This window comes from Durio zibethinus, chromosome 3 (genome assembly GCF_047325235.1).
Source record: "Durio zibethinus cultivar Kanyao isolate XHJ-2024 chromosome 3, ASM4732523v1, whole genome shotgun sequence".
NCBI classification, from domain to species: Eukaryota; Viridiplantae; Streptophyta; class Magnoliopsida; order Malvales; family Malvaceae; genus Durio; species Durio zibethinus.
In genome coordinates, this window is record NC_143164.1 from 35,384,326 (window position 1) to 35,408,238 (window position 23,913).

At 35.4% G+C, this 23,913-nt stretch overlaps 5 protein-coding genes and 1 pseudogene across 16 annotated transcripts in view; 4 read left to right on the top strand and 2 right to left on the bottom strand.

The window, feature by feature from the left end:
- LOC111283986 (uncharacterized) overlaps nucleotides 1-3,938 on the bottom strand; it is a 49,027-nt gene extending 45,089 nt beyond the window's left edge. The window contains exon 1 of the mRNA XM_089758669.1: nucleotides 3,819-3,938. Within this exon, the coding sequence (XP_089614795.1) occupies nucleotides 3,819-3,858 (40 nt within the window). The 5' untranslated portion in view covers nucleotides 3,859-3,938. The remainder of the gene's footprint in view (nucleotides 1-3,818) is intronic.
- Nucleotides 181-2,334, top strand: LOC111284028 (WAT1-related protein At4g08290-like). 2 transcript variants are annotated; one of them, XM_089758670.1, is made up of 7 exons: nucleotides 181-640; nucleotides 794-856; nucleotides 975-1,043; nucleotides 1,184-1,412; nucleotides 1,528-1,689; nucleotides 1,787-1,938; nucleotides 2,021-2,334. In XM_089758670.1, exons 1-7 carry the CDS (start codon nucleotides 444-446, stop codon nucleotides 2,172-2,174), a joined length of 1,026 nt encoding a protein of 341 aa, XP_089614796.1. In that variant the 5' UTR covers nucleotides 181-443; the 3' UTR covers nucleotides 2,175-2,334. The 2 variants fall into 2 exon arrangements, with proteins under 2 accessions (XP_089614796.1, XP_022728506.2); XM_022872771.2 differs by having other exon boundaries at nucleotides 182-640; nucleotides 975-1,091.
- LOC111284027 (CDT1-like protein a, chloroplastic) lies at nucleotides 899-7,896 on the bottom strand. Of its 3 annotated transcripts, XR_002689473.2 has the most exons (8): nucleotides 7,384-7,889; nucleotides 7,190-7,309; nucleotides 6,843-7,077; nucleotides 4,905-5,756; nucleotides 4,305-4,506; nucleotides 4,123-4,213; nucleotides 3,819-3,967; nucleotides 899-1,117 (listed from the first exon to the last, which is right to left on the bottom strand). XR_002689473.2 is itself a non-coding variant. In XM_022872770.2 (7 exons), the coding sequence occupies exons 1-7, from the start codon at nucleotides 7,674-7,676 to the stop codon at nucleotides 3,910-3,912; spliced, it is 1,848 nt and encodes a 615-aa protein (XP_022728505.2). In that variant the 5' UTR covers nucleotides 7,677-7,896; the 3' UTR covers nucleotides 3,526-3,909. The 3 variants fall into 3 exon arrangements, 2 of the variants coding, with proteins under 2 accessions (XP_022728505.2, XP_022728504.2); XM_022872770.2 differs by lacking the exon at nucleotides 899-1,117 and having other exon boundaries at nucleotides 3,526-3,967; nucleotides 4,123-4,210; nucleotides 7,384-7,896; XM_022872769.2 differs by lacking the exon at nucleotides 899-1,117 and having other exon boundaries at nucleotides 3,526-3,967; nucleotides 7,384-7,888.
- Nucleotides 7,897-8,372: 476 nt separating this feature from the next.
- On the top strand, nucleotides 8,373-14,987 carry LOC111283401 (autophagy-related protein 9-like). 8 transcript variants are annotated; one of them, XM_022871932.2, is made up of 12 exons: nucleotides 8,373-8,555; nucleotides 9,103-9,187; nucleotides 9,481-9,728; nucleotides 9,876-10,131; nucleotides 10,262-10,582; nucleotides 11,471-11,693; nucleotides 12,062-12,241; nucleotides 12,342-12,548; nucleotides 12,949-13,026; nucleotides 13,119-13,189; nucleotides 13,304-13,414; nucleotides 13,878-14,987. In XM_022871932.2, the coding sequence occupies exons 3-12, from the start codon at nucleotides 9,551-9,553 to the stop codon at nucleotides 14,722-14,724; spliced, it is 2,472 nt and encodes an 823-aa protein (XP_022727667.1). In that variant the 5' UTR covers nucleotides 8,373-8,555; nucleotides 9,103-9,187; nucleotides 9,481-9,550; the 3' UTR covers nucleotides 14,725-14,987. The 8 variants fall into 8 exon arrangements, with proteins under 8 accessions (XP_022727667.1, XP_089614794.1, XP_022727662.1 ...); XM_089758668.1 differs by having other exon boundaries at nucleotides 9,126-9,187; XM_022871927.2 differs by having other exon boundaries at nucleotides 9,481-10,131.
- Nucleotides 14,988-15,298: 311 nt separating this feature from the next.
- LOC111283474 (protein KINESIN LIGHT CHAIN-RELATED 3-like) lies at nucleotides 15,299-18,438 on the top strand (annotated as a pseudogene). The gene is made up of 2 exons (XR_016341041.1): nucleotides 15,299-17,148; nucleotides 17,940-18,438. The product of XR_016341041.1 is annotated as a protein KINESIN LIGHT CHAIN-RELATED 3-like (transcript).
- On the top strand, nucleotides 18,019-22,243 carry LOC111283475 (hyoscyamine 6-beta-hydroxylase-like). Its single transcript, XM_089758671.1, has 4 exons — nucleotides 18,019-18,155; nucleotides 19,012-20,652; nucleotides 20,801-21,370; nucleotides 21,911-22,243. The coding sequence occupies exons 2-4, from the start codon at nucleotides 20,449-20,451 to the stop codon at nucleotides 22,154-22,156; spliced, it is 1,020 nt and encodes a 339-aa protein (XP_089614797.1). The 5' UTR covers nucleotides 18,019-18,155; nucleotides 19,012-20,448; the 3' UTR covers nucleotides 22,157-22,243.
- The last annotated feature ends 1,670 nt before the right edge of the window (nucleotides 22,244-23,913 follow it).

The window sequence follows — 23,913 nt, forward strand, 5'->3', positions numbered from 1 at the left end:
ATAGAATTCAGGTATGAAATACAAGGACAGGTCAGACTGATCTTTATCATAAATTTTTCACTATAATAATGTAACGATAATGGGAAAGAAAATGTACATTATGGCGGCTAAAATATTTTGCGAGTTCCAAAAATTTTTAAATATACCTTGCAAACCAGATTTCACACCCTGAAAAGTAGAATGAAAAAGGTTTGACAATACTGATCATAAAGATTCTAGTATTCTACAGGACAAAGTGTCATAAGAAGCACCATAATTTTCTAGATCTGCTTATGACATTCTGAACCAGAATTTTCATGGAGAATACGATGCTTACATCAAAGCATACCTATAGCTACAGTAAAAGAACCTGATATCATTTCAACAATAGTATAGATGCGTTTCATGCTCCATCTATAAGTAAACAGAGAGGCAGAAAGGTTAGCGATACACAAGCAAGAGACATGGCACGCACATTGAAGGCCACATTTGCAAGATATAAGCCCCATCTAAGCATGATTCTAGTGCAAATTTTAACTGCAATTGTGTATTTCATTACAGAAGCTGCATTCAATCAAGGGCTAAATACATATGTCTATGTCACTTATAGATTCGGCATAGCTTTCTTGGTGATGTTTCCTTTTGCCTATTTTCTTGAAAGGTAGGGTATACAAACACTTATCAGCTTTTACCTAGTTGTACCCTTTAAGTACAATAACACAGTCACACAGCATGAAACCAGGAACTCTTAGCTTAGTTCTTTTTAATTAGCATGGAAAGGTTCACTGCCTAAATGATTTTACTTTTTTTGCAGACAATCAAGGCCAAAGCTAACATTAGCACTGTTTTTGGAGTTATTTGTGGTTTCCTTCTTAGGGTGGACAATGGCTACTCTTTCACTTCTATATAATTCCAATAAGACTCAAAGATTTTGTTCATAAAATGAAAAGCACTCACAATTTTTCTTCCTATTTTTCCCCTTGATGAAAAAACAGGGTTTGTTTAGCTTTTAACATGTTCTTCGCAAGTCTGAGATGCACTTCTCCAACATTCGTTGCAGCAGTGTACAACACCGTTTCATCTTTAACTTTTGTAATTGCCATCTTGTTCAGGTGGAGACTAGGAATACACAAGTGTTCTGCAAAGATTACAAACAGTTAAAAGGGAGATTTGACGAACAATATTCTTCATGTTCTTGGTGCAGGATGGAGGTTGTTGATGTAAAGAGTCCTCGTGGGATAGCCAAAATCCTTGGAACCTTAATATCCTTGGCAGGGGTCACTGTCATCACTTTGTACAAAGGACCAGCACTGCAAAACTTGTGGGATGCTCCAATTCATATGAAAAGACTTTCTATTCATGAGAACTGGGTGAAAGGGTCAATCCTTACAATCGCTAGCTGCATAGCATTTTCTTCATGGTATATTATACAGGTAATAGATTTACTAATTTTTAATCGGTTTTCCTCCCTCAAGACTAAAAATGATTGTTATAGTTATATCTCTGAAATTTTTTAGGCAATATTATAAAAGCATGTGAACCTTATAGGCAGTTACTCTGAAGAAATATCCGGCACAACTGTCACTAACAGCATGGATGGACTGCCTTGGGGGGGGACAATCGGCTGTATTTGCAGTGATCTTACAGCACAAACCGGCAGCATGGTCTATTACCATGTTCAGTATTGATTTCTGGGCCATTACATACACTGTAAGTAATTTCAGAACCATTAGAACAGTTTAAATAAATTGGTATCTCTCTGCTGAAAATCATGTCTAACCCTAGTTGGATGAAAATAATATGCTAGGGAATTGTTTGCTCTGGGTTCGTCATCTTCCTTCAAATTTGGTGCTTGAAGGAGAAAGGGCCAGTGTTTGTGTCCATGTTTAATCCTCTTCAAACAGTTATGGTGGCAGTTCTAGCATACTTTATCTTTGGTGAAAAACTATATACAGGAAGGTAAGAAGTAAAATTCAAATGTCATTTCAAAGTTCAAATGGATCACATCCTGGTTAATTTTATTTGACTTTACTATGATCAGCATACTGGGTGGAGTCACTGTTATCATTGGCTTATATTTGCTGTTGTGGGGCAAAGAAAAAGATCAGAGCCAAGAGCAAACTTCTTCACATTCTGATGAGATAAAGGAAATAGATAAGAAGAAGGCAGGTTCAACAGTGAAGGAGGAACCGTGAAAGAGACATCAAAAAGCTTTTGACAGAAGATCAGAATGCCAAAGCAAAATAACTGTCAATTGTCATCAAGTGTAATAAGACTTGCGGTTTTGTGAGATTGAGGGTAGCAATCTTTGTAAAACCAATCTATCCTTATTCAATTCCTTTACTTTCCTTTTCAGTATTATTCTAACACTACAAAATTCACTCAACATGATAACATATTATTGCTCATAACTAACATGATAACATATTAGTTCTCACAACTATGACAGATGCTAAGATGCTATGTATCCCTTGATTAGATAATTTCAACGGAATTTAAGCGTCAAATCTAAGAAGAGTTTGAATCCAAGTTGAGCTCATGTAATCACTTTTAAAATATAGTATCAAATACATTTGGAGTTCAAATTCCAACATCAACACGCTATGACTTCTTATATATATATATATATATATAAAAGAAAAATCTAAGTGGTCACTTTCTCTGATGATTCTGATTTGTTTTCTCCAGCATCTAGTACAGTACCGATGGGGAGGATCTTAATGGTGGTTGTTATTTATTTATTTATTTTTATGCCTGTTGTAGAAGTTGTCGAATATACTTATTCTTTGCAAACAGACTCTACACCTTCGAACTTATAATGAAAAATTTTCTACATCAGAATTTTTATAAAGTACATGATGCTCAACATTCATGGAAGCATATGCGTATTTATCTGCAAAAACCCCATAACCAGGTTGTGTGGATTTGTATATATGTGTTTTCTGTTCCATCTATGAGCAAACAGAAAGAAGCAAAGGGATTTCTCTGTGCACACAATATGACATGGGCATTCAAGGTGACTTTTGCAAGATGTAAGCCACACTTTAGGTGGTGTTTGGTTTGGAGAATCTTACGTTATCGTCTGAAATTTTTGTTTTCATATGAGATTGTCTTGTTTGGTTCAAAAACATAAAAAATTCAACAATGTTACATTATTACAATGCCAGGATTTGATCATTATGGGATGAATCACAAACTCACATTTTTCGTAGGTTATATTACATTCATGAAGAATGTAACTTTTATCATATTTCATTAAGTGAAAATATGAATTAGTTTAAGTGAAAAACCATATGTGGGCAAGTGAAGCCATAGTTCATTTCATACTTCCCCAAAGCACTATATTCCTTTGATGCTCTGTAATTTTTGTTTTACCATTCAGCATACTACTTGGAGTCATTGTTATCATTGGCTTATGCTAGCTATCGTAGGAAAAAGAAAGAGATCAGGCTTACATCAAGACCCAATAGCAATTTTCTTCCATTGTAATAAGCTAAAGGTAACAGGAGTGTTTAGCATCAGGAGAAACGCATCGAAGAGGTTCATGCAGTGTAAGATCGGCTAAGAGATGTGTCCAAATTTATTCAGGAAAAGAACTTGATTTGTTTTAAACAGCCTCCACAGCCACAAGTACCCCTCATTTTTGTCTCTAATTGTTGATATGGAGCTTATTAAAAGCATCTCAAATAATTTGCCGACTGTGAAGTGTGAAGTCGCATATTGGCATATAGTTCTCTCTTTTTTGGATAACTTTAAACACAACTCAAAAGCATGAGATAGTCAAGGAAAGCACTAGTATTGAAATGGTGGATCATACTCAATAGTAGCTTTCATCTTACCTTTACAAAAGCTGAACGTAGACAGAAACTTGAACTCCATCTGTAAATATGATTTCTTTTATAAATTAACGAAACTGAGCTGATTCTCCACTCATTTCGCTTCTTGAAGCCGCATTCGAATTGACTCAGGGCTTGACACCTTATTAATGCTGAAAAAGGATTCGATAGCAAAGTCAATCAATTAAAAGCATTTTCTTAAACAAAATACTAATGTATGTTGTCTAATAAACATTTTATGTGCTAATTGTCTTAGAAAATACAAAACAAGTGCCAATGTCAAGTATGAACTGTTAATTAGACTCACCAAAGAAGTAAATCCCCAGTAAAGGCCATCTTTTCAGATATCCATTCCGGAGCTAGCTCTAGCAACAGTTTTAGCTGCTCTTCAACTTCTACTGTGAAAGCAGAGCAATACATAGTTCAGCTAATGTCTTCATAAACCAAACAACTATCATTAGATCCTAACTGTTTAGCATAAAGGCTTACCTCTATTGGCAATATCACAATGGTCAGCAATTATTTTATAAATAAGCTCCTCTTCGGTAATAATTGATCTATTTATGGACTGGAATAGATAGTGAATCATGTTAAAGAGCTTAGGTAGGCGGGCAATCAGGTGTCGTTGCCTCTTTGCTTGTGAGATTGCCGGATCTTGCTCATCCGTTGCTTTTCTTTCTTTCCCCATTATCTGCAAAGATAAGAAATGGTTACTTATGCATTGTACTTGTGCAATCAATGTTCCATGCACTATTCAATGTTCACTTCCAACAAGATGTTATACTAAATGATGCCAAGGAGGAAAACTGTTGGATATCACTAGTTGCCAGCTCATTAACTACTATGCAAAAGTGCATTTGTTTAAGAACCTTCATTCCCCTTGTGATAGGATAAGAATAGTGGATGGCTAATCTACAGATTGATTTACTGCCCCTAATTCCATATCTGATAGAAACTATAGAAGAGCCAAATGATATTTGTGTGCGTAAGTCAATAGTAGGTGACTAATTACTTGGTAATAGAACAGTATGCAGATGGAATTCATCCTCCAATAAGGATGACATCATAGAAAATTCGTAGTGTGCTTACTGAATGCAGAGGGCTCTCAGGCAGCATTGAAAGAATATCATCTTCATCACTATCAACTGGTTTGCCTGCCATCTCATGCACTTCATCAACAACCTTCTCTTCCTTCACAGGATTGTCAAATTTCAAGGACCTGGTACGCAGTGGCCGCCTGACTAACTTGTTTGATGAACTGGAAGAAACATCATCTGGGCTAATGTAACATCTCTTCTGTGGCTTTATATTAGGTGTGGCAGTCATCAGCCTAGCAGGAGTTGAAGCTAGTTTAGCAGGAGTGGACTGAATACTGCCAGCTTTTGTAGGGGACTCATCTTCAGTTTTCAAGGGATTTATCTCTTTGACTGGGGTTGCAGGGAGGCAAGATTTGGGACTCGGCTTGATAGTAGTTGGCCTAGATAAAGATTTAGTTGGGGATTTAATCGGAGAAGAGGTAGTTTTGTCACTAAAGGCAGACTTGTCAGCACATAGCTCTGGAACTTGAAAAATCAAAGACTGAAGGGAAACCTTTGAACATTTCTGGACAGCCTCCGGAGCTTTGCTTGTGGCTTTCTGGGAAAAGCGCTTTCTAAATGATCGAGATACATGAGATGCTAGCTCAGGTTGCTGGTCATTAAATGCAGCAGCTAATGTCTTCACAGCCAGTTTTGAATAGGAATTTGAGCGATTGAATGGTTGTGATCGTGCTTCCTCTTGAATAACTTCACCTTGCGCTGTCAAGGATTGCTGCTCTCTCAGTGTATCAGTTGATGACTGATCAGATGACCATGGAAAACCTCCTTTAATCATGTTCAATTGAATATTCTGCTTTGAACGATTGAACAGCTCTGGGAGATCTTCTGCTGGAACTTCATCACCCTAAAAGAACAATAACCAAAGTCAACACAATATTTAGCAATGTTTTTTCCATTCCCAAAACTCAAAACATATGCTTTCTAACAAGGGGCAGTGTCTGTTTGCTTTAAGTTAAGCCTATTGTGAACATGTGATTATTGCTGCATAGAACCAGCTAGTAGACTTTATTGATTAGGGGCTTTCATTCCTCAAGCACAAGTAAAGCTTTCATTGGGGCTCAGTGTATGATTCAAAGTTTCATTCTTCTTAGGTGGTCACTGCTACAAATGAAATTGAGTGCTGAACTTTATTAACAAATGGCTTCACAATTACTAATCTTTTAAGGCTAGAAGAACATTAGGTAAATTTAACTACCAGAACACAAGTAACAATTTTGGGTTCCTAAGACTCAAAAACTAAACTTTTTAACAAGGGCCGGTATATGTTTGCTATAACTCAAGCTGTATTTTGACCAGGCGGTTATTGCTAGAACCAGCCATTAGAATTCATCAATTAAGGGCTTTCATTCCTCATGTACCAGTGAAGCTTTCATCCGACAATAATATCTGTATGGTTTAAGCACCAATCTTATTACATGGTCACCACTACAAATGAAACCAGGTTCCCGAACTTCTCAATGAACAGCTTCATAATCACTAGTGTTTTATAGTTTTTCTTCTTTCTTGTTGTTAATAATTTGGTGTTGTATAGTTAGAAGAACATTAGGTATGTTTAAGAACCGGAATGCTAGAACTTGACAAGTTTTTGGTTCCTTCCAAATGTAAGCTTTCTAACTAGGAACAGCCCATGTGTGTTTTAACTAGCTTTCTAACTAGGTATATACTACTGCATGGAACGAGCCATTAGAGCCTTTAAAATTTACGAGCTTCGATCTTCAAGCGTGAATAAAGCTTTCACATAGGGAACAATAAAGTTTCAAAACTTGATTTTGTAGATAGCAAACCTCAAGCTTAAAAGTTAGAACACAACCAAATCTAATGTTCCAATTTCCAAATGTTTCAAGAGAGCCAATTGGTTAAACATGCATAAAAACAAAAAAATTTATAGCAAGAAATGCAAAACCAATGATTAATAAACAGAAAAGAATACCTCAGGATAAGCCTTGAGATAATCTGCGAGCCGAGCTCGAAAAACTCTTCTCAAGTTCAGATTCTTAGTGTCAGATTTTGACTCATCCTCACAGTCAATCGCATCGACAATGATGCTAACGTGGAGATCGGGTTTCATACAACTAGTCCTCTCATCAAAGATTAGCATTCTCTTTATCTCAATCGCCTCTGGTAAAATATACTTCAACTGGGCCAAATGACCGTAAGAAAACCTCCTATAAATCAACATCAAACCCAAAAAATAAATGAGCATATTAAACAAATCGCACAAAATAAATGAAAAAAAACCATTAACCGGCACTAATTGACAAGAGTAAGTGAAGTTACCTATCAGTTAAACACTCTATTTTGGGGCTGATATTAGTAAAAGTTGGCATTGACCCTTTCAGTTTTAGCAGCCTGATTGCAGAATCTAAGCTGTAGAAAAAATTACACAATATCTCGTACCTGTATCACAAACATTCAATCAATAAGAATAATTTTTTTTGAAAAGAATTAGGGTTAGAAGAGGTGGAACTTACTTTTCAGGGAGTTTATCAGGACGGTCACCGGAGGCTTTGGGTGGAGGAGATTCAATGGCCACAGATAAGATCTGTTTTGGGGGAGATTTGATCTGGTCGGTCGCAGGTTTGAGCCAGGTCTGGGTCACCGGCTGGATCTCCTTGATGGAAAGGGCGACGCCACGGTTACAAGCACGGTTGGGAAGCTGGAAGGCGTGCTTTTCTGGGGTTTTGGAAATGGGTGATTCGGAGGATAGGTTGAGAGATTTTTTGGATTTCAGAGGGGTGGATTTGAGAGGGTCTGAGGAGCTCATGTCTGAAATATTACGGAGAAAATACAAAGGAAGCGGGAGATGACAGAGCAAAAAGTAATGGCTGAGGAGAGGAAATGGGGGAAGAATTGGGGCGGATTGAGGGTGTTAAACGGCGGAGGCTGCAACGAGAGGAGTGTATAAAAGGGTTTTTCTGGCAGGAAATCTTAGCTGGAACCACTATATGCTGGACACGTGTATTCCCGCCAAATTGATCCGTTGCTTCCCTCGGATTCTCATTTAAGGTTTGTTTGGAGAGTAGCGTAAGCGGTTAGAGTAGGGATATCCCACGCCGGTTTTCAATACATATTTCAAGTAAGCCCATATGAGAGTTAATTATTAACCCAAAAGAATATTGTGAAGGGAGCCCAACAAAGAGTAAGGAATGTGAGGCCCCAACCAAAATTATAACAGTTCCAAATTTGCTGGGAAGGGCCCTTTCTGAATCATCCGACACCTGGTCTTTTCCAGTCTGTTCAAGACCAAAACAAAAACAAACACAAAAATCCTTCCTTCTGCTGCTCACCAAGGCTTTGGCACTTAAATAACCCAACAAAGAAGAAGAAGCAGAAGCCCAGAGGCACCCTTTCCTTTAATTCTTGAATTGATTAACTTCTTGGTAATTTTGGAATGATTTAATCGTAAATAAAAATTCATATTTTGTTCTTTATTTTCTTCCACGCAACCGGAAACCACCTCGTCTCTTGTCCTGTCCTGTCCTTCTTTCTTTCTTTCTTTCTTGGAATTCTCCAAGTTACAGTCAATCTTTGTTTTTGTTGATTTTTGCTGAATAATCCTTTCTGGCCATCGGCCAAATTCGCCGTTTTTACTATTTCTTCATTCTTTCGGGTGTTACTGGAGCTGCTTGTTGGTGGGTCGTAGGTAATTCAAATACTTTTTGTTATTGATTGTGATAAATGGATAATCTTGGCATATTATTTATTTCAGCTGCTTTTCTTTTCTTCTTTAGGAGAATTTATATGGTTAGAATTTGGGTTAACTTTTGATTTTTTAATAGTTTGTTTTTATTTTAATTGAAATTGGAGTCTTTGGTTGACTTAAAATTCCCCAAGAATTACCTTCTTTTAGCATAATTTCCTGCTAATTTTTTTTTTTTTTTTTGGGATATTCTGGATTACTTTAGTTGAACTAAGAATGGGCACTAATATATCTGCTGAAATTTTATCTGGGTTTGATGTTTTTCTTCCATATATATATTATATATATATTTTTTTTATGGTTTATGTATTGTGGTTTGCATACAGTTGAATTAAGAATGGGCACCAATATATCTGCTGAAATTTTATCTCGGTTTGATGTTTTTCTTACATATATTATTTATTTATTATTTTTTTTATGGTTTACGTATTGTGGTTTTGCATACATTTGCTACTCTTTGTGTTCAAGGATCTGCAATTTAATTTTATAGGTTGAAATTGTTGCATCTTGTAGCTTGTTGCCAGCTGGTTCATCAAGGAAAAGATTGTGGTTTTGTTCCAACTTATGATTTGCAGGTATTTGAACTTAAGTAATTAGTGTAGGGATTTAGAAGAAATATTTTGTGATGATGTGTTTCTTTCATTCTTGTTTTATTTGTTCATTCAGCATTTGGATTTTACATTAAAAAGATACCGGCGATAAGTTTTGCGCTGTTCATAGTGTTGCTCAGTCTCTTTGTTGTTCTGATGCACATTTTGATGGATTAGTTTTCTGTTTTGCTTCTATTTCCCCTGCTTTCTGTGCATATGAGCATGTGCATGCTTACATCATAAAAAAGGAATTTGTCTGATTTTCATTTTATTGGCAGAACCTTGCCATAAACATTTGCGTTATTTGGGAATGGACTGGCTGTTTTTCCCTGTCATCAAGATTTACAAATGATGTTTGGGGGGCAAAAGGCTGCAAATGCTCTTGGCATATTTAAGTGGAGATGGGGTGGTGAATCCTCTTTGACAACGGGCTTACTAGGTGACGGGCCTCCAGAGATTGAGTTGTCTGATTATGGAAGAGCGCCACCAAGTCCTGGTAGTGAAAGCCCTTCAGGGCTTCTTAATGGTGAGACTCCAAATGTGGAACCAATTTCTGACTTGGACTTGTTCTTTGAACGGCTCTATAGCTACTATTGTGAGAAAGGGCTTTGGTGCATCATTTTAAAATGGATAGTTGAGCTTTTGAGCCTGGGCTTTACCATATGTTTCTCAGGGTTTTTCTTATTGTTTGTCGATTGGAATGGTCTCCGCAATGCAAAGTGTGGGATGGATGCATTTGAATCTGGTATTAAGCCGTGTGATCTTGCTAAGGAAGCTCTTCACCATCACCCATTAACCCCTTTAACACTTTCGAAAGCTATTATTGTTGGATATTTGGGGTTATTTTCCATCTATTGGATATTCTGTTTTTTGAGGTTTTTTGCACAATTAAAGGACACTCTCGGAATACGTCATTTCTATTATAACACGTAAGTTTATATTTGATTAGTTACACGATGCTCTGAGCTTTAATTTGCATTTGGGTAGAGCATTTATGTTAACAGTATCCTATAAATGTTTAATGATTTTATTATTATTTTTTGAAATTTAATTTTGCAGTCTCCATGTTACTGACAATGAAATTCAAACCATGCCATGGGCAACAATCCTTGAAAGAGTTGTCCGGTTACAAAGTTCACACCAGCTCTGTGTGGTCAAGGATCTTTCTGCTCTTGATGTGGTTATGCGATTGATGCGAAAGGAGAACTACTTGATTGGAATGCTTAATAAAGGAGTGCTTGCTTTTCCTATTTCACCCTGGGTCCCTGGTGCTGGTCCAACTGTCAAATTTGGCCCTGATGGAGTGCAACATCGTCTCACTCTGACAAAGACACTTGAATGGACCTTAAATTGGTGTATACTGCAGAGCATGTTTGACCGGTATGTTTAACTTTACAAGAACATTTGACTTTCTGCTTGATGTACGTTCCTTCCTCTAGTAATTACTGTTATGGATATGGTTCTAACACGTATATTTAGCAGAACAACCTAGAGAAGCAAGTGTAATGACTTTATACTTTCAAATAAATTACTTATTTCGTCAGTTTGTAATGCATAATATTTTGATTTCAAGAATATTATATAATCTTTATTGTGTGAAGAGGTGCAACAAGATGCATTTTTGGTGTTAAAATGTGAAAAATTAATGCTACCATTTAATTGTTAGTGTGTTTTCTGAAATCTGTTGTGATAACACTGGCAAAAATGGTTGTGGTCTTTGAGACTTATACGTTTTTGTAGTCAAGAGACGATGAATTTTTTTCTTTGCATCATCCCGTGCATGGTTTTGGTTCCTAGCAGCTACTTTGGTGCTGCAGTTTAAGAAATTCTTAGATTTTTCATTTTTGCTACGAAGTCTTAATGTTTGGTAATCCTGCTTAGGTTGGTCTTTACGGGTCAATTTTATTTCAGAAAAAAAGTTAGTTAAAATGATGTAACACTGCTTTTTTTTTTTTGGGTTACTGTTGCTTTTTTGTGCCTTTTTGGCTTGCACCTATTTGGTATATGTCAAAAATTCTGAAAATGTTTTACAGATCCATTCTATCTTTAGGGACAAAATATTTTACGAAGTATTTCAAGTTCCAAATGTAACCCTGAAATTAACCTTGACAAATTTTATGAGGTTTTGGTGATTTTAGTGGCCAAAAACATTTTGCTATTAGTTTTTCTTTTTCTTTTTTTTTTTTTTTTTTTTTTGAAGAAAAGAAAAAACAACTAAATTTTAGGGGTTTAGAACCAACTTCTTTTTGGAATGGATGCTTTTTGCAGAAACTTCTGTGTTAGAAGTGACTTCGTTTCTAATCCTAGAACATTGAAGAAGAGGCTCAGGGTAGTGGGGCTTGCTATGCTTCTTCTCTCTCCGTTTCTTGTTATATTCATGCTGGTATATCTCTTCTTAAGACATGCTGAGCAATTCTATAATCATCCAAGCATAGCTTCATCCCGAAGATGGTCAAATTTGTCAAAGTGGATGTTTAGAGAATTCAATGAGGTACTATCATCCCCTCTTCTCTCTGCTTCATTTGTAAGTTAAATCATTTTCTCTTGTTCTGTGAAGTCTATAAGGATCAATCCACTAGCTATCCTCACAAGCTTGTGTTATTACATTTATCTGGTAATCTTGAGCATTAGTCATTGTTTGAAGTTACATACTTGTATTTCATGTGAAAATTTAAATTTAATTAAATAAAAAAAAAGAAAATTTAAATTTTTTATAGAGAAGAAAAGTTGTTTAGAACCTACTGTGAAAATAAGATGACAACAATTGTTTCTTGAGATGGATTTTTACATTTCTAAATTCTCCTGTTTTTACATACTGTTATGCTGTATTTTTACATATACTGTTGTCTTGTCTTACAGGTTGACCATTTATTCAAGCATCGGATTAATAGCAGTGTAATGCATGCTGCTGAGTATCTAAAGCAATTCCCCTCACCAATTATTTCTATCATTGCAAAGTTTATCTCGTTTGTATCTGGCGGCTTTGCTGCTATATTGATCATCATTGCCTTTCTGGAGGAATCTTTGCTAGAGGGTCATGTAATATTTTTGAACTTTAACTGTTTCAGATGCTTCTATTTTCTTCTATATTTCATTATAGTTTTTTACATATGAGTATATATTTTTTTTATTTTTGTAGATATTTGGTCGGAACTTGTTTTGGTATGCCGCTATTTTTGGAACCATAACTGCCATTAGTCGGGCTGCTGTTACAGATGAACTTCTGGTCCTTGATCCAGAAGGAGCAATGTCTATGGTGGTTCAACATACACATTATATGCCAAAGAGATGGCGTGGTAAAGAGAACACTGAAATAGTCCGGATAGAGTTTGAAACTCTATTTCAGGTAATCCCACTTAGTTCCTATTTTGGTTCTACTTGAATCTAGGAGTTGCATTTGGAATTGTAAATCTGGGAAGATATGATGTTTTAACTGCCATATAGCCATATGGCTAGTTTGCATTGGTCATTGCTTTTCCTAGTTGTCTTGATCCTCAGTTTGGATGATGTTTTACAACTCATGGAAGTCTATGGATTTTCTAGTAACAACATGTCACTTGTTCTGACCATTTTGCTGCATCAAGTGCCAGCAATAAAAATTTCTAGGCCAGCCATGTTTTGTCTGGTGTTGTTACTTTTTGATTGGGAGATACAATTAAAGTTAACATTCATTTGACAAATGTTTTAATTCTTTTCTCTTTACATCAGACTTTTTGAACTTTTTGTTTTTTAATTTTGTGATGCAGTACACTGGGATGATGCTGCTAGAGGAGATGGCCTCAATTTTCCTCACTCCATTCTTGCTTCTATTTGTTGTCCCAAAGGTTAATTTTTTTTTGGGAAATGATTTTTATTGTCATTTCTTATACCACACATCTTAGTTTTTGAACTAAAATGCCACGTGTTTATTTTGCAGCGGGTGGATGACATTTTACGGTTCATTGCAGATTTTACTGTGCATATTGAAGGTGTTGGCGAAGTTTGCAGGTAGACTGTTCTTTTCCTTTTACTTCTTTTCAACCAGTTTATTACTAGCTATATATATATCATGTGCCATTAAACGATATAACATTTTTTATTATTCCCCTCTTTATTTTGCAGTTTTAGTGCCTTTGATTTCCAAAAGCATGGCAATGGCAATTATGCCTCTCCACAAAATATGCCTCGTGCACAGAGGAGCTCTCAAGGGAAAATGGAGAAATCGTTCTTGAGGTATGATTATAGCAAGGTCAACTGAATTTGTATCTTTTCTCTGCTGTACACCACTCGCACATATTATTCTTGCTATTTGCTAGGTGAATTAGCTTGGAAAATTCAAAATCACCACAAAATCTTCTATTAGTATTTTCTGTGATAAAAGCTGACAGCAAGTTTTGAATTTCATTATAAAAATGCGATCTGGTGAGACACAATATAGTATTGCTTTGTACGAAATGCCATTTATCTACAATTTAGATTATTTCTTGGCTGATTGCTTCGAATGCCTTCCTGTCCTTCTAGTCATTATTTCCCCCAATTCTTTCATAATTTTTTTTTCTTTTTTTTCTTTAAAGTTTAGATTTGTGATTTTTCTTGGTTACAGTGCTTTTTCTCCCCTTTGTATTATGATGAATCTCCTTTCTAATTTTTCCTTTCATGTATAACTTCATCTTGAATCATTTTATTCTAATTGCAGTTTCCAAAGTAGCTATCCTTCATGGGAACCAGATGCTCAAGGTAAGCAGTTCCTGTCAAATATTAGAACTTTCAGGGATCTAAAGTTGCAAGAGGGGGGAGCTAGAAAGGCATATTCTCCAGGTAGATTGTTGCGAGGTAGCCCACTGAGAGACCTCCATTTGAGAGCTTATGGAGATAGAAATGGGCTTTTATCAAGGGAAATGCAGCAGAACATTCCTGGCACTGGCTACAATTTGGGTTCTTTATGGCTAATTGATGCTGATCAAAAGAATCACCCCTATCTTCTTGATTGGTATTATACATCTCGACCTCACTATGTGAACAGTTATAGGAGAGACACTGCAACCAGGCCATTTGAACCAGCCGAGCAACAGCATGGAGATAATTGGTTACGAATCAACATTACAAATAGTGAAGCAAGAGGTGAAGAATACTGGCCACGCCATCATGATGATTGGTCACAGTCTCATCTTGAAGCTTCAACATCAGCTCCTTTATTCCATGAGAGTGTGCTTCAGCATCATGATACAAATGAACTGGCACACCATACAAGGAGCCATTGGTGGGCTAGAAGTGGTTCCCATGGTGCACATTCCCAAACAAGTTTTCTTGAACCTCCTGATTTCAACCACTATTCTCCAGACCATCCTCATGATAACATCTCTGAGAGAAGTGTAGAAGAGCAAGATCAAATCTTGGATTGGAGGGATTCTCAAAGGTTATCTCGGACGACTTACATGGATGATCTTGAAGCCGGAGGGGATGTAAATCTTCATTTTGATGACATTTATAGCAGACCTCCTGAAACTCCTACTGCAAATTTAAGGCCCCTGAGCTTCGATTGATCAATAAGATCTTAATTTGTGGAGTGATACATTCCTTCAAATGAATGGAATGCAAATGGGTTTCTATTGCTGGCCTAGGGTTTTATGTCCTATTAGAAGAAGCTCTGTATTCTTTGTTGTATATAGATTCATATGAGGTTAGTTTGTAGAAGGCCTCAACTCAGATTTAGAAGGTAACATACTCCAATGAATCACTGTTAGCCTTCGGATTGTGTATAAACAAACAATTACAAGCCATTGATCATTTTAAAATTTTTTTTCAATTCCATGTGTTTCTTTTTGCATAATTGTCTTGGTCAAGCATCCTTAAATGGTGTTGAAATTAATTTTGGCAAGCTAGTTTGTCTTCTTTGCAGGCATACATTAGTAATAACAAGGCTTACATTAGTAATTTTGGCAAGTTAGTTTATGTTCTTGTGTCAATTTGTATCTTGAAAAAAAATTTATAAAATGTAAAAGTTTTCGTATAATAATTAATGTAAACATGTTAAACATATAATATATTTTTTATTTTTATTAAAATTAATATAAATTTTTTATTAATTTTTAAATCTGTCATCTTAAATTTTTTTGTTCATTTTGTATTTTGCATCCCACTCTCCACTTTGGACCTGTTACCCTTACTAACAAAACTAAACCCATGGTTAAGGGTTTTTGAAGGGGTTGGTTTAACAAGAGCAAAAACTTCTGAATTTCAGCACGAGAAAAGCTTCAGTGCTGAAATTCTGATGAGAAAAGCTTCAATTTCACTTCTTTCAAACTTCAACCGCCAAAGATTCAGGACAACAATCGCCCCTCTCCTCTGCAGAAATTACGTTTCTGATAATTCTCCATTGTCATCTCCTTCTTCACCTCTTCACTCATCCGGCCGTCGCCTCCAATCTTGTGCCAAAAGCCATGGCTTAATCCTCAAAACCCACCAATTCCAAACAAACCCATCTCGTAATTTCGATACTCTTGGAGAAAAACCCACCCAATTGTCCTCTAGGCGGAGAAAACTGAGAGTAAAATCTGATCTTGAGGAAGCTTTTGAGTCTGCTAAAACCGCTGAAGAAATGCTCGGAGAATTTAAGATATGGAAGCTTGTTTTGATGAGAGAGAGCTGGTGATAGCTTCATTGAAAGTTGGACTCGAACTTGACCAAGAAGTTGAAGACCCTGAAAAGGCTCTATCTTTTGCTGACAAAGCATTGGAAGCATTGGATAAAGATGGTAAACCTTCTTTACTTGTTGCCATGGCTTTACAATTGATGGGTTCTGTTATAGTTTAAAGGGTTCTGTTAATTATAGTTTAAAATGGTTTAATGATAGTTTAGGCTATCTTAATAGGGCTAATAGGTTGCTTGGTAGGTTAGAGGAATATGGTGTTGCTAGTGTTGAGGATATCAGGCCAGTGCTGCATGCGGTGCAGCTTGAATTGGGGAATGTGAAGAAAGCGATAGGAAGGAGAGAGGAGGCTCTTGGGAATCTTAAGAAGGCTTTGGAAATTAAGAATGACTTTGGAGAAGGATGGTAAAGAATTGGGGATGCCATATAGGGATTTGGCTGAAGCTTATGTTTCAGTTCCAAATTTTAGGAGGCCTTGCCTTTTGGTTTGAAGGCGTTGCAGATTCAAAGGAAGGAGCTGGGCCATAATTCAGCGGAGGTTGCACATTATAGGAGGATTCTTGGAGTTATTTTTACTGGTAAAGAGGAGCATGAGAAGGCATTGGAGCAGAATAAGTTGTCACAGAAGGTTTTGAAGAATTGGGGTAAGGTTCTGAGTTGCTCCATTTAGAAATCGGTGCTGCTAGTATGCAGATTGCAATGGAGAAGTATGATGAGGCTATTAATACTTTGAAAGGCGTAGTTCAGCGAACAGAGAAAGATAGTGAGAATCGAGCTCTGGTGCTTATTTTGATGGGAAAAGCTGTAATCAGGAAAATTTTGCGGACTCGAAGAGTTGTTTGGAGATTGCTTGTGGAATTCATGATAAGAAAGAGACAGTTTCTCCAATTGTAGTTGCTGAGGCATACTCGGAGATATCAATGCAGTATGAGACTATGAATGAGTTTGAAACTGCAATTTCATTGTTAAAGAGAACATTGGCTTTACTTGAGAAGCAGCCTCAAGAGCAGCACTCAGAGGGAAGTGTTTCTGCTAGAACAGGGTGGTTACTCCTGTTGAGAGGTGAGGTGCTGCAGGCAATTCCTTACTTGGAGAGTGCAGCAGAGAGATTGCAAGAGAGCTTTGGTTCCAAGCATTTCGGGGTTGGGTATATTTACAACAATTTGGGGGCAGCATATTTGGAATTAGATAGACCTCAGTCAGCAGCACAGATGTTTGCAGTTGCAAAGGACATCATGGATGTCTCTCTTGGTCCTCATCATGCATATTCAATTGAAGCTTGCGAGAATCTTTCTAAAGCATATGGTTCAATGGGAAGGTAAGATGTTTTGCTTTTTTATTTTTTTCTTTTCTTTTATTCTCTATGCATCATGCTTTTACTAGTTCAGTATTGTTGGAGTTGCATCGCAAATACGCTTCTGTTAGACTAGTAATGTGGTGACTTCTTTCCTGCTATCTAAATAATTGTGTCCTTATCTGGCTGATGAGGAGAAAACCAGTATTGCATTTTATTGAAAGACTAGTTGCTTCCGTCTTGTTGATATATTGTTTTCTAATATTTTATCACATTTTAATTAGTTTTCTAATGGTACTTGAGTTAAAGTAACAGGCAAAATGGGTTTCAAAAAGTAAATAAATGGAAATTATCAAGAATCACATTTAAGAGTACCATGACGTGAGAGTTAGCCTAGGGCATTGCTGAAGTGAAATCTGTCCATGGCTATATGAGAAAGGGAGAGATATTTCAAGGGAAAACATATTTCAAGGATCAGTCTAAAGGTGAAAAGTTCAAGGTTCAATAATGTAATAAAACGACAGGATATGCTATGTTCCTGTACATTCATAAGGCTGTTCTTAATTCTTCTACCAACAAAGAAACTACCACTAAGTTTTAGAAGAATCTAAATTCTAAGTTTTCCATACAAAACTTCCATGCATGTTACATGTTGCATTCTTCTGAATGATGCACATGTAGATATAAAAGCATATGCCTTACCTGGAAGTTTACGTTTTCATGGTAACGTCAACTGAAATGAATCTGTTTTACAATGTGTATTGGCTTTTAGGGTTAAATTTGGATCTGAAAAATTAATTTCGTGGATGTTGCAGCTATACCCTTGCAATTGAATTCCAGCAGCAAGTAATTGATGTCTGGGAAGGCCATGGGCCAAGTGCAAAAGATGAACTCAGAGAAGCCCAACGTATTCTTGAAGAATTAAAGACAAGGGCCCATGGTACATCCACTAACCAGCTTCCTACAAGGGCCTTGCCTTTTCCACAAAATAGTCCCGCAAAATAGTCTTGCCACCAGACATTCACAACCTGGTATTCCTGTTAACCAGAATTCAGCCAGCTCAATATGGTAGACTTATACTATTATTAGCTTATGCTCTTTTATCACAATGTTCCCACACTTTTTCTTTAGGCTTGACTTTGTCATTGAAAGAGTTACGAACATTTGTTTTTTTCTTTAATTCTTATCATACATGTTTTGCTGGTCATTTAAAACAACCAAATCGATTCTCTTTCTTTTCCCTGCCATGGACCAATTTGTTGTTAGTTAACATGCAAATTTGTGCAGTAAAGCTGAAATAATGCTTGTGTTTCATTTTTTTTTTCCCAAGAAGCAAGTTCTCTTTATGGAACATGTTTTTCATCTTTGTTAGTGGGGTTTTCTGATGAATAAGAATTAAAGAGTTTTTCCTTTTTTTTTTTTTTTTTTGGTATTTAGTGATATTAGGAATTGGATCTGACTACTAAAATTAAAAGTCTAATATTTTAGCAACAGATATACTACTCTTGGCACAGCATTAGAGTCCATCCAAGTTACACATATTTGTTTAGGTGTTCTGCAATGCCGGTTTTTGAAATGAAAATTTCTTAACAGATAGTGTTATTTTCTTTACACTGATTCTTAAGTGCAGAGAACATTGGATCGAGTACCTTTACTTTGTTGATTACGCATGTCATTATCTGCATTTTCATTTTCTAGTCAATGGGGTTTTGTACTTGTTCCAATCACCCATGTTGTTCATCATGTAGTGGTTAGCAATACATTGTCGGAAAGTCTATTATTAACTACATTTTAACTTGAAATTTTCTCATCTTTTTGACACCCCAAAACGGACAGGTCAGTTTGACAATTGCTTTTCAATATTTTTTATTTGTGTTACTTGCCCAGGTACCATTAAACAATAGATTCCAGCAAGCAGAGATGCTAAATGGTACATTTGACGTGGCAGCATAGATGACAGAGTGTTGACAAACAATTGCAGAAAGTGACAATAGCAAACATTTTCTCTTGCAATTTTTGTCAACCATGGGGCTCTAATTCTGGTTTAACTCTGAACAAATCCAATCTTTTATCAGTAAAATGTGAAAATCTGCATTTAAATTGTGAGCTATTATTTGTTTTAATTCACTGAATCTTATGATATTATCTCACAAAATTTATTCAAGTTTTTACATATATATTATAACAGAAATTAGATTGGAAGCTTTTCAAATAAATATTGGATGCTGCCATGAAAGGACTCTAAGATGCCAATCCCCAAGACTGCAAAAATTTGTATTTTTTAGAGAATTATGAACATTTCGGACAAAGAATTAGATAATAATTCATTCATCATCACATTGGAATAACAGAAAGGTAGAAAAATAGATGTGAAACTAATTCAATTAATTTAATCCCTAAGAAAAATGCTGTCAACTTGCGGAATTCAATATCATCATCGTTATCATTGCTGTATAATTAGAAATTTTGAGGATGTAGTGCATATGGCTGGTTATAAAAGGCTAGCTTGTCAAAGATTTTAATTTGTTTATTTATTGGTCAACTTTCTAGCAAGGATTTTAATGCCCTCTACTTCCTGTAGCTTGGCCTCAAAGTCTTACGCGGCATTGAACAATAAAAACTATATGTTCTAGTTTCAAACATTGGGCGTTGAATTTAGATCATGGAACTGCTCTCAAGCTGGTATTATGATGGATCCTTACCAGAAAGTTATGTGATGCCATCAGAGAGAAGATCCGGAAAGCTCAATGTTCCATTAGGAAAATCCATTACAGTGATTGATCTTGAGTGTCAGGATCGATAAAAGACAATTCAGCAAAGTTTGAAAGCTTGGGAAGAGTATGGATGTTTCCAGGTTCACCCCTGACATTTCTTTTCTTAATTGATTTCTTAAAATTTAATCAAAGTGTGATTTGATGTGACATCATATATATGATTACTTGTAAATTTTTATTTCCCTTTGACATTGCATCGTCCTGTCTGTTACCTTCCATGTTCCAAGGAATCAATATTGGACTTATATGGTTAAGAAAAGCAATGGATTAGGCCGAGACGAACATGGGCAACCTGTATCCTAGTCCAACATTGCTGTTTTTTATTGGTATAATTGGTTTGTACAGCTATCAACCTTCAGTCGTGATCATAGCTGACTTCATGTATGAGCTAAGCCAGCAAGCAATTCCAAAACAGAGCCCGATAATTATAACATAAATATTCTCTCTTGTGATCACTTGCATCTTAAGCCAGACTACTAATTTCGAAACGTATACGTCATATTACCGCTACAAGACTGATCACAATTCACAAAAACTTCACATTCAAGAGATGGAGAAGCTTGTTTCAAACTGGTGCAAAAGTAAACCCTTACCTGAGTCTTATATATTCCCACCGGAAACAAGACCCGGCAAGCTTCTTGTTCCTATATGCAATACCATTCCAGTAATCGATCTGAGTATAGCTGAGGGTCAAAACCGAACTGATATCATTCAGCAGATTTTGAAGGCTAGCCAAGAGTTTGGATTTTTCCAGGTTATCAATTTCTTAGTACCAATAACTTTTGACTTAGACAAAATTAGAAGGACTCAGAGATTTTTTTTTTTCTATATTTTTCAACTCTTGGGTTTATTTTTGTCCTGTTAGATTGTTATTCATATACTTCATCGCTCTTTTTAAACAGGTTGTTAACCATGGAATTCCAAAAAACCTGATGAATGAAAGCATGGATGTTTTCAAGGAGGTCTTTGAGATGCCTGCGGAGGAAAAGGCCATTCTCTACTCCGATGATCCCAAAAAAAGCTGCAGGCTTTTGACAAGCAGTCCAAACTATGATTGGGAAGAGATTCACTTTTGGCGTGACAATTTGCGACACCCTTGCCATCCTTTAGAAGAATCCATTAAACTTTGGCCTGAAAAGCCAACTAGATACAGGGAGGTTGTGTCAACATATTCAATTGAAGCAAAGAAATTGGGTTTAAGGATCCTGGAGTTAGTTTCTGAAGGCTTAGGGCTAGAATCTGGCTACTTCGGGGATAAATTAAGTGAAGCTTTGTCAATATCAGTTAACCATTACCCAACCTGTCCTGATCCGAGTTTAACTCTTGGACTAAGTAAACATTGCGACGCTAACCTCATAACCATTCTCCATCAGGGAGATGTAAGCGGGCTTCAAGTCTTCAAGGATGGGGAATGGATAGGTGTTGAGCCTTTGCATAATGCAATTGTGATTAACATAGGCCACCAGTTACAGGTATATCTGCATTCCTTTATCTTGTTGAACACTGTTAATTTCTCTGTTTATCCCTCTCCCAAACACTGGCGGATCTATTCTTTGTGGAAAGGTGTCCAAGGACACTCCAAAAAAGTTGGAAAATTTTTCTTTAGACAGCTTCAAAATTTTCTTCTGACACCCCCAAGATTAAAAAATAAAAATAAAATTGAAAAATAAAAATTTCCTGAACATTTTTCTGTCTATAAAATTAATAAACCTGTCCAAAGTTTTATATAATATATATATATATATATATATATAAAATAAGTGAATACTCTCGAAAAAAATTCTGAATCTATCACTGCTCCTAAATAAGTAGTAGTTGCATTCAACTTTTCCAAAACTAGTTTACTTGCATAAACAGGATTCTTCAGTTTTGCTAAAAGAAAAAAAGAATACAATTTGGCCAACTTGCTATAATATACATTAGAAACTATGTATATTAGAAGCTAATTATGTGTTGTTTTTTTCTGGTGACCAGTAGCAATGTGACTAATTGATATTTGTTGATTTGCATAGATTATCAGTAACAACAAGCTAAAGAGTGCCGAACATCGGGTTGTAACAAACTCAAAAGTTGCACGCACAACAGCTGCTTTCTTCATTGGCCCTTTAGATGATAGCATTATAGAACCGGCGAAATCTCTAACAAATCATGCCTGCGACCCTCCACTGTATCGTGCTTTTGCATACAAAGAATTTATACTTAACTTCTACTCCGTGATGGGAAACGATGAACTCGCTCTGAAGCCTTTTAAATTGTAAGCTTAATTAACAATATTGTAATAGAAATTATGTATGAAATTAAATATGATGCGAGATAAAAAGAAAAAAAACTCTTTTTCTCCTTTATTATTGAGTTAAAGTGTGATACAATGATCTAAAATTTAATTTCAATGGTTTATGTAGTCATTTTTAAAAATTAGTATTCAAAAACTCTGTATTTTAAATCTAAACATTTATAATCTTCATTCTTATTCTCAAATTACAATCTCATTTATTAAAAAAAAATGTAATTTAATGATTATCTTAAGTAGATTTCAATATTTATGAAGTCATAATTTCTTTTTCACATTAACAATCTTTTCAATTTAAAAAGTTTCAAAATGTTTATATATAGCAGGTCTTCTCATTTTTCAAAACACTATCAACTAGCCTTCTCTTAATTTGGCACAACTCTCCTTCTACTCTCAAGTAACCCCATTTCAAGACTCAAACTTTGTGATGCAAAATTTACTTATACACGCATGTCATATACCTTAAAAATGCTTAATCTATCTATATTAAAGCTTCAAATAAATATTGTCAATTTTGACTTAAATCTAAGAGGAGAGGTTTTAAAGCAATTTAACTCATAATTCTCTCAATTATTTTTAAAATTCAAAAGGAAAAAAACAATTCCATCAAATATATAATTTTAGACCACGTGCAAAACCAAAAGTTTTAACTATTAAATTTTCGATCCATTAACATATATATGCATTCCGTTGGGCTTTAATAGTTTCATTTTGTAAATATATACAAATTTGGGAATGTAACACATTAGGTCTTCATTTTAATTAGTAAAATAAATTAAATAAATAAAGAAATTATCTTTAATGTACCAAAAAACACATTATATTTAAAGTCAATATAATCTTGAGTGGTTGATCTTGAGTCATTATATTTAAAGTCAATATAATCTTTAATGTTCAGTGATTGATCTTGAGTGTAATGATCGATATGAGACAATTCACCAAATTTTGAAAGCTTGGGAAGAGCATGATGTTTCGAGGTTCACCTATGACATTTCTCTGCTCAATTGATTTCTTAAACTTTATGTGATTTGATGTGACATCATATATATAATTACTTGTAAATTTTTATTTCCCTTTTACATTGTATCTTCCTTCCTTTTCGTTAACTTACGTGTTCCAAGGAATTAGTACTGGACTTTGTGGTTAAGAAAAACAATGATCAGGTCGAGACCAATATGGGCAACCTGTATCCAAGTCCAACATTGCTGTTTCTTATTGATATAATTGGTTTGTTCAGCTATCAACTTTCAGACATGATCTTGACGTTAATTATAATACTATTAATGTTATGATGGAAGTTTTTAAGTCGAAAGTAATAAACATAACAATATAAAAATAATATATTATAATAAATTTACAATAATAGATAACAATTAATAATTAATAATACAAAAAAAATACAACATACTCAGATTTACATAGAAAACCTTTTAGTGTAAAAAAAAAATTATAAACCATAAAAAAAGCTTTATTATCAAATAATAGATATACAAAATTTTTTTTCTTGCTAAAACTAAAACTAATCAACAAGTAAAAAAGTAATTGGAGAAATTTCACTAAATGGGTGACTCAACAAATGTACTTAGATTTGTTCTTAGATAGTTTCAAACTTGATCTTAACAATTTAAAATGTAAAACTCTAAATCATAAATCTATTGACAAAATTTCAGCGTAATCGAACTATCGATGACTTCTATTCAATCAACTCTCCATGTTTTTTTATTT

Coding starts and splice junctions, on each gene's coding strand:
- LOC111284027 (XM_022872769.2), bottom strand. CDS start 7,676: ATGAGCTCCTCAGACCCTCTCAAATCCACCCCTCTGAAATCCAAAAAA. Junction 4,507..4,904: donor CTGAGAGCCCTCTGCATTCA/GTAAGCACACTA, acceptor TTATCTTTGCAG/ATAATGGGGAAAGAAAGAAA. Junction 4,214..4,304: donor TTGTGATATTGCCAATAGAG/GTAAGCCTTTAT, acceptor CTGCTTTCACAG/TAGAAGTTGAAGAGCAGCTA.
- LOC111283475 (XM_089758671.1), top strand. CDS start 20,449: ATGGAGAAGCTTGTTTCAAACTGGTGCAAAAGTAAACCCTTACCTGAG. Junction 20,653..20,800: donor AAGAGTTTGGATTTTTCCAG/GTTATCAATTTC, acceptor CTTTTTAAACAG/GTTGTTAACCATGGAATTCC. Junction 21,371..21,910: donor ACATAGGCCACCAGTTACAG/GTATATCTGCAT, acceptor TGATTTGCATAG/ATTATCAGTAACAACAAGCT.
- LOC111284028 (XM_022872771.2), top strand. CDS start 444: ATGGCACGCACATTGAAGGCCACATTTGCAAGATATAAGCCCCATCTA. Junction 857..974: donor TTTGTGGTTTCCTTCTTAGG/GTGGACAATGGC, acceptor ATGAAAAAACAG/GGTTTGTTTAGCTTTTAACA. Junction 1,690..1,786: donor TCTGGGCCATTACATACACT/GTAAGTAATTTC, acceptor ATAATATGCTAG/GGAATTGTTTGCTCTGGGTT.
- LOC111283401 (XM_022871927.2), top strand. CDS start 9,551: ATGATGTTTGGGGGGCAAAAGGCTGCAAATGCTCTTGGCATATTTAAG. Junction 10,583..11,470: donor CTGCAGAGCATGTTTGACCG/GTATGTTTAACT, acceptor TGCTTTTTGCAG/AAACTTCTGTGTTAGAAGTG. Junction 13,415..13,877: donor ATGGAGAAATCGTTCTTGAG/GTATGATTATAG, acceptor TTCTAATTGCAG/TTTCCAAAGTAGCTATCCTT.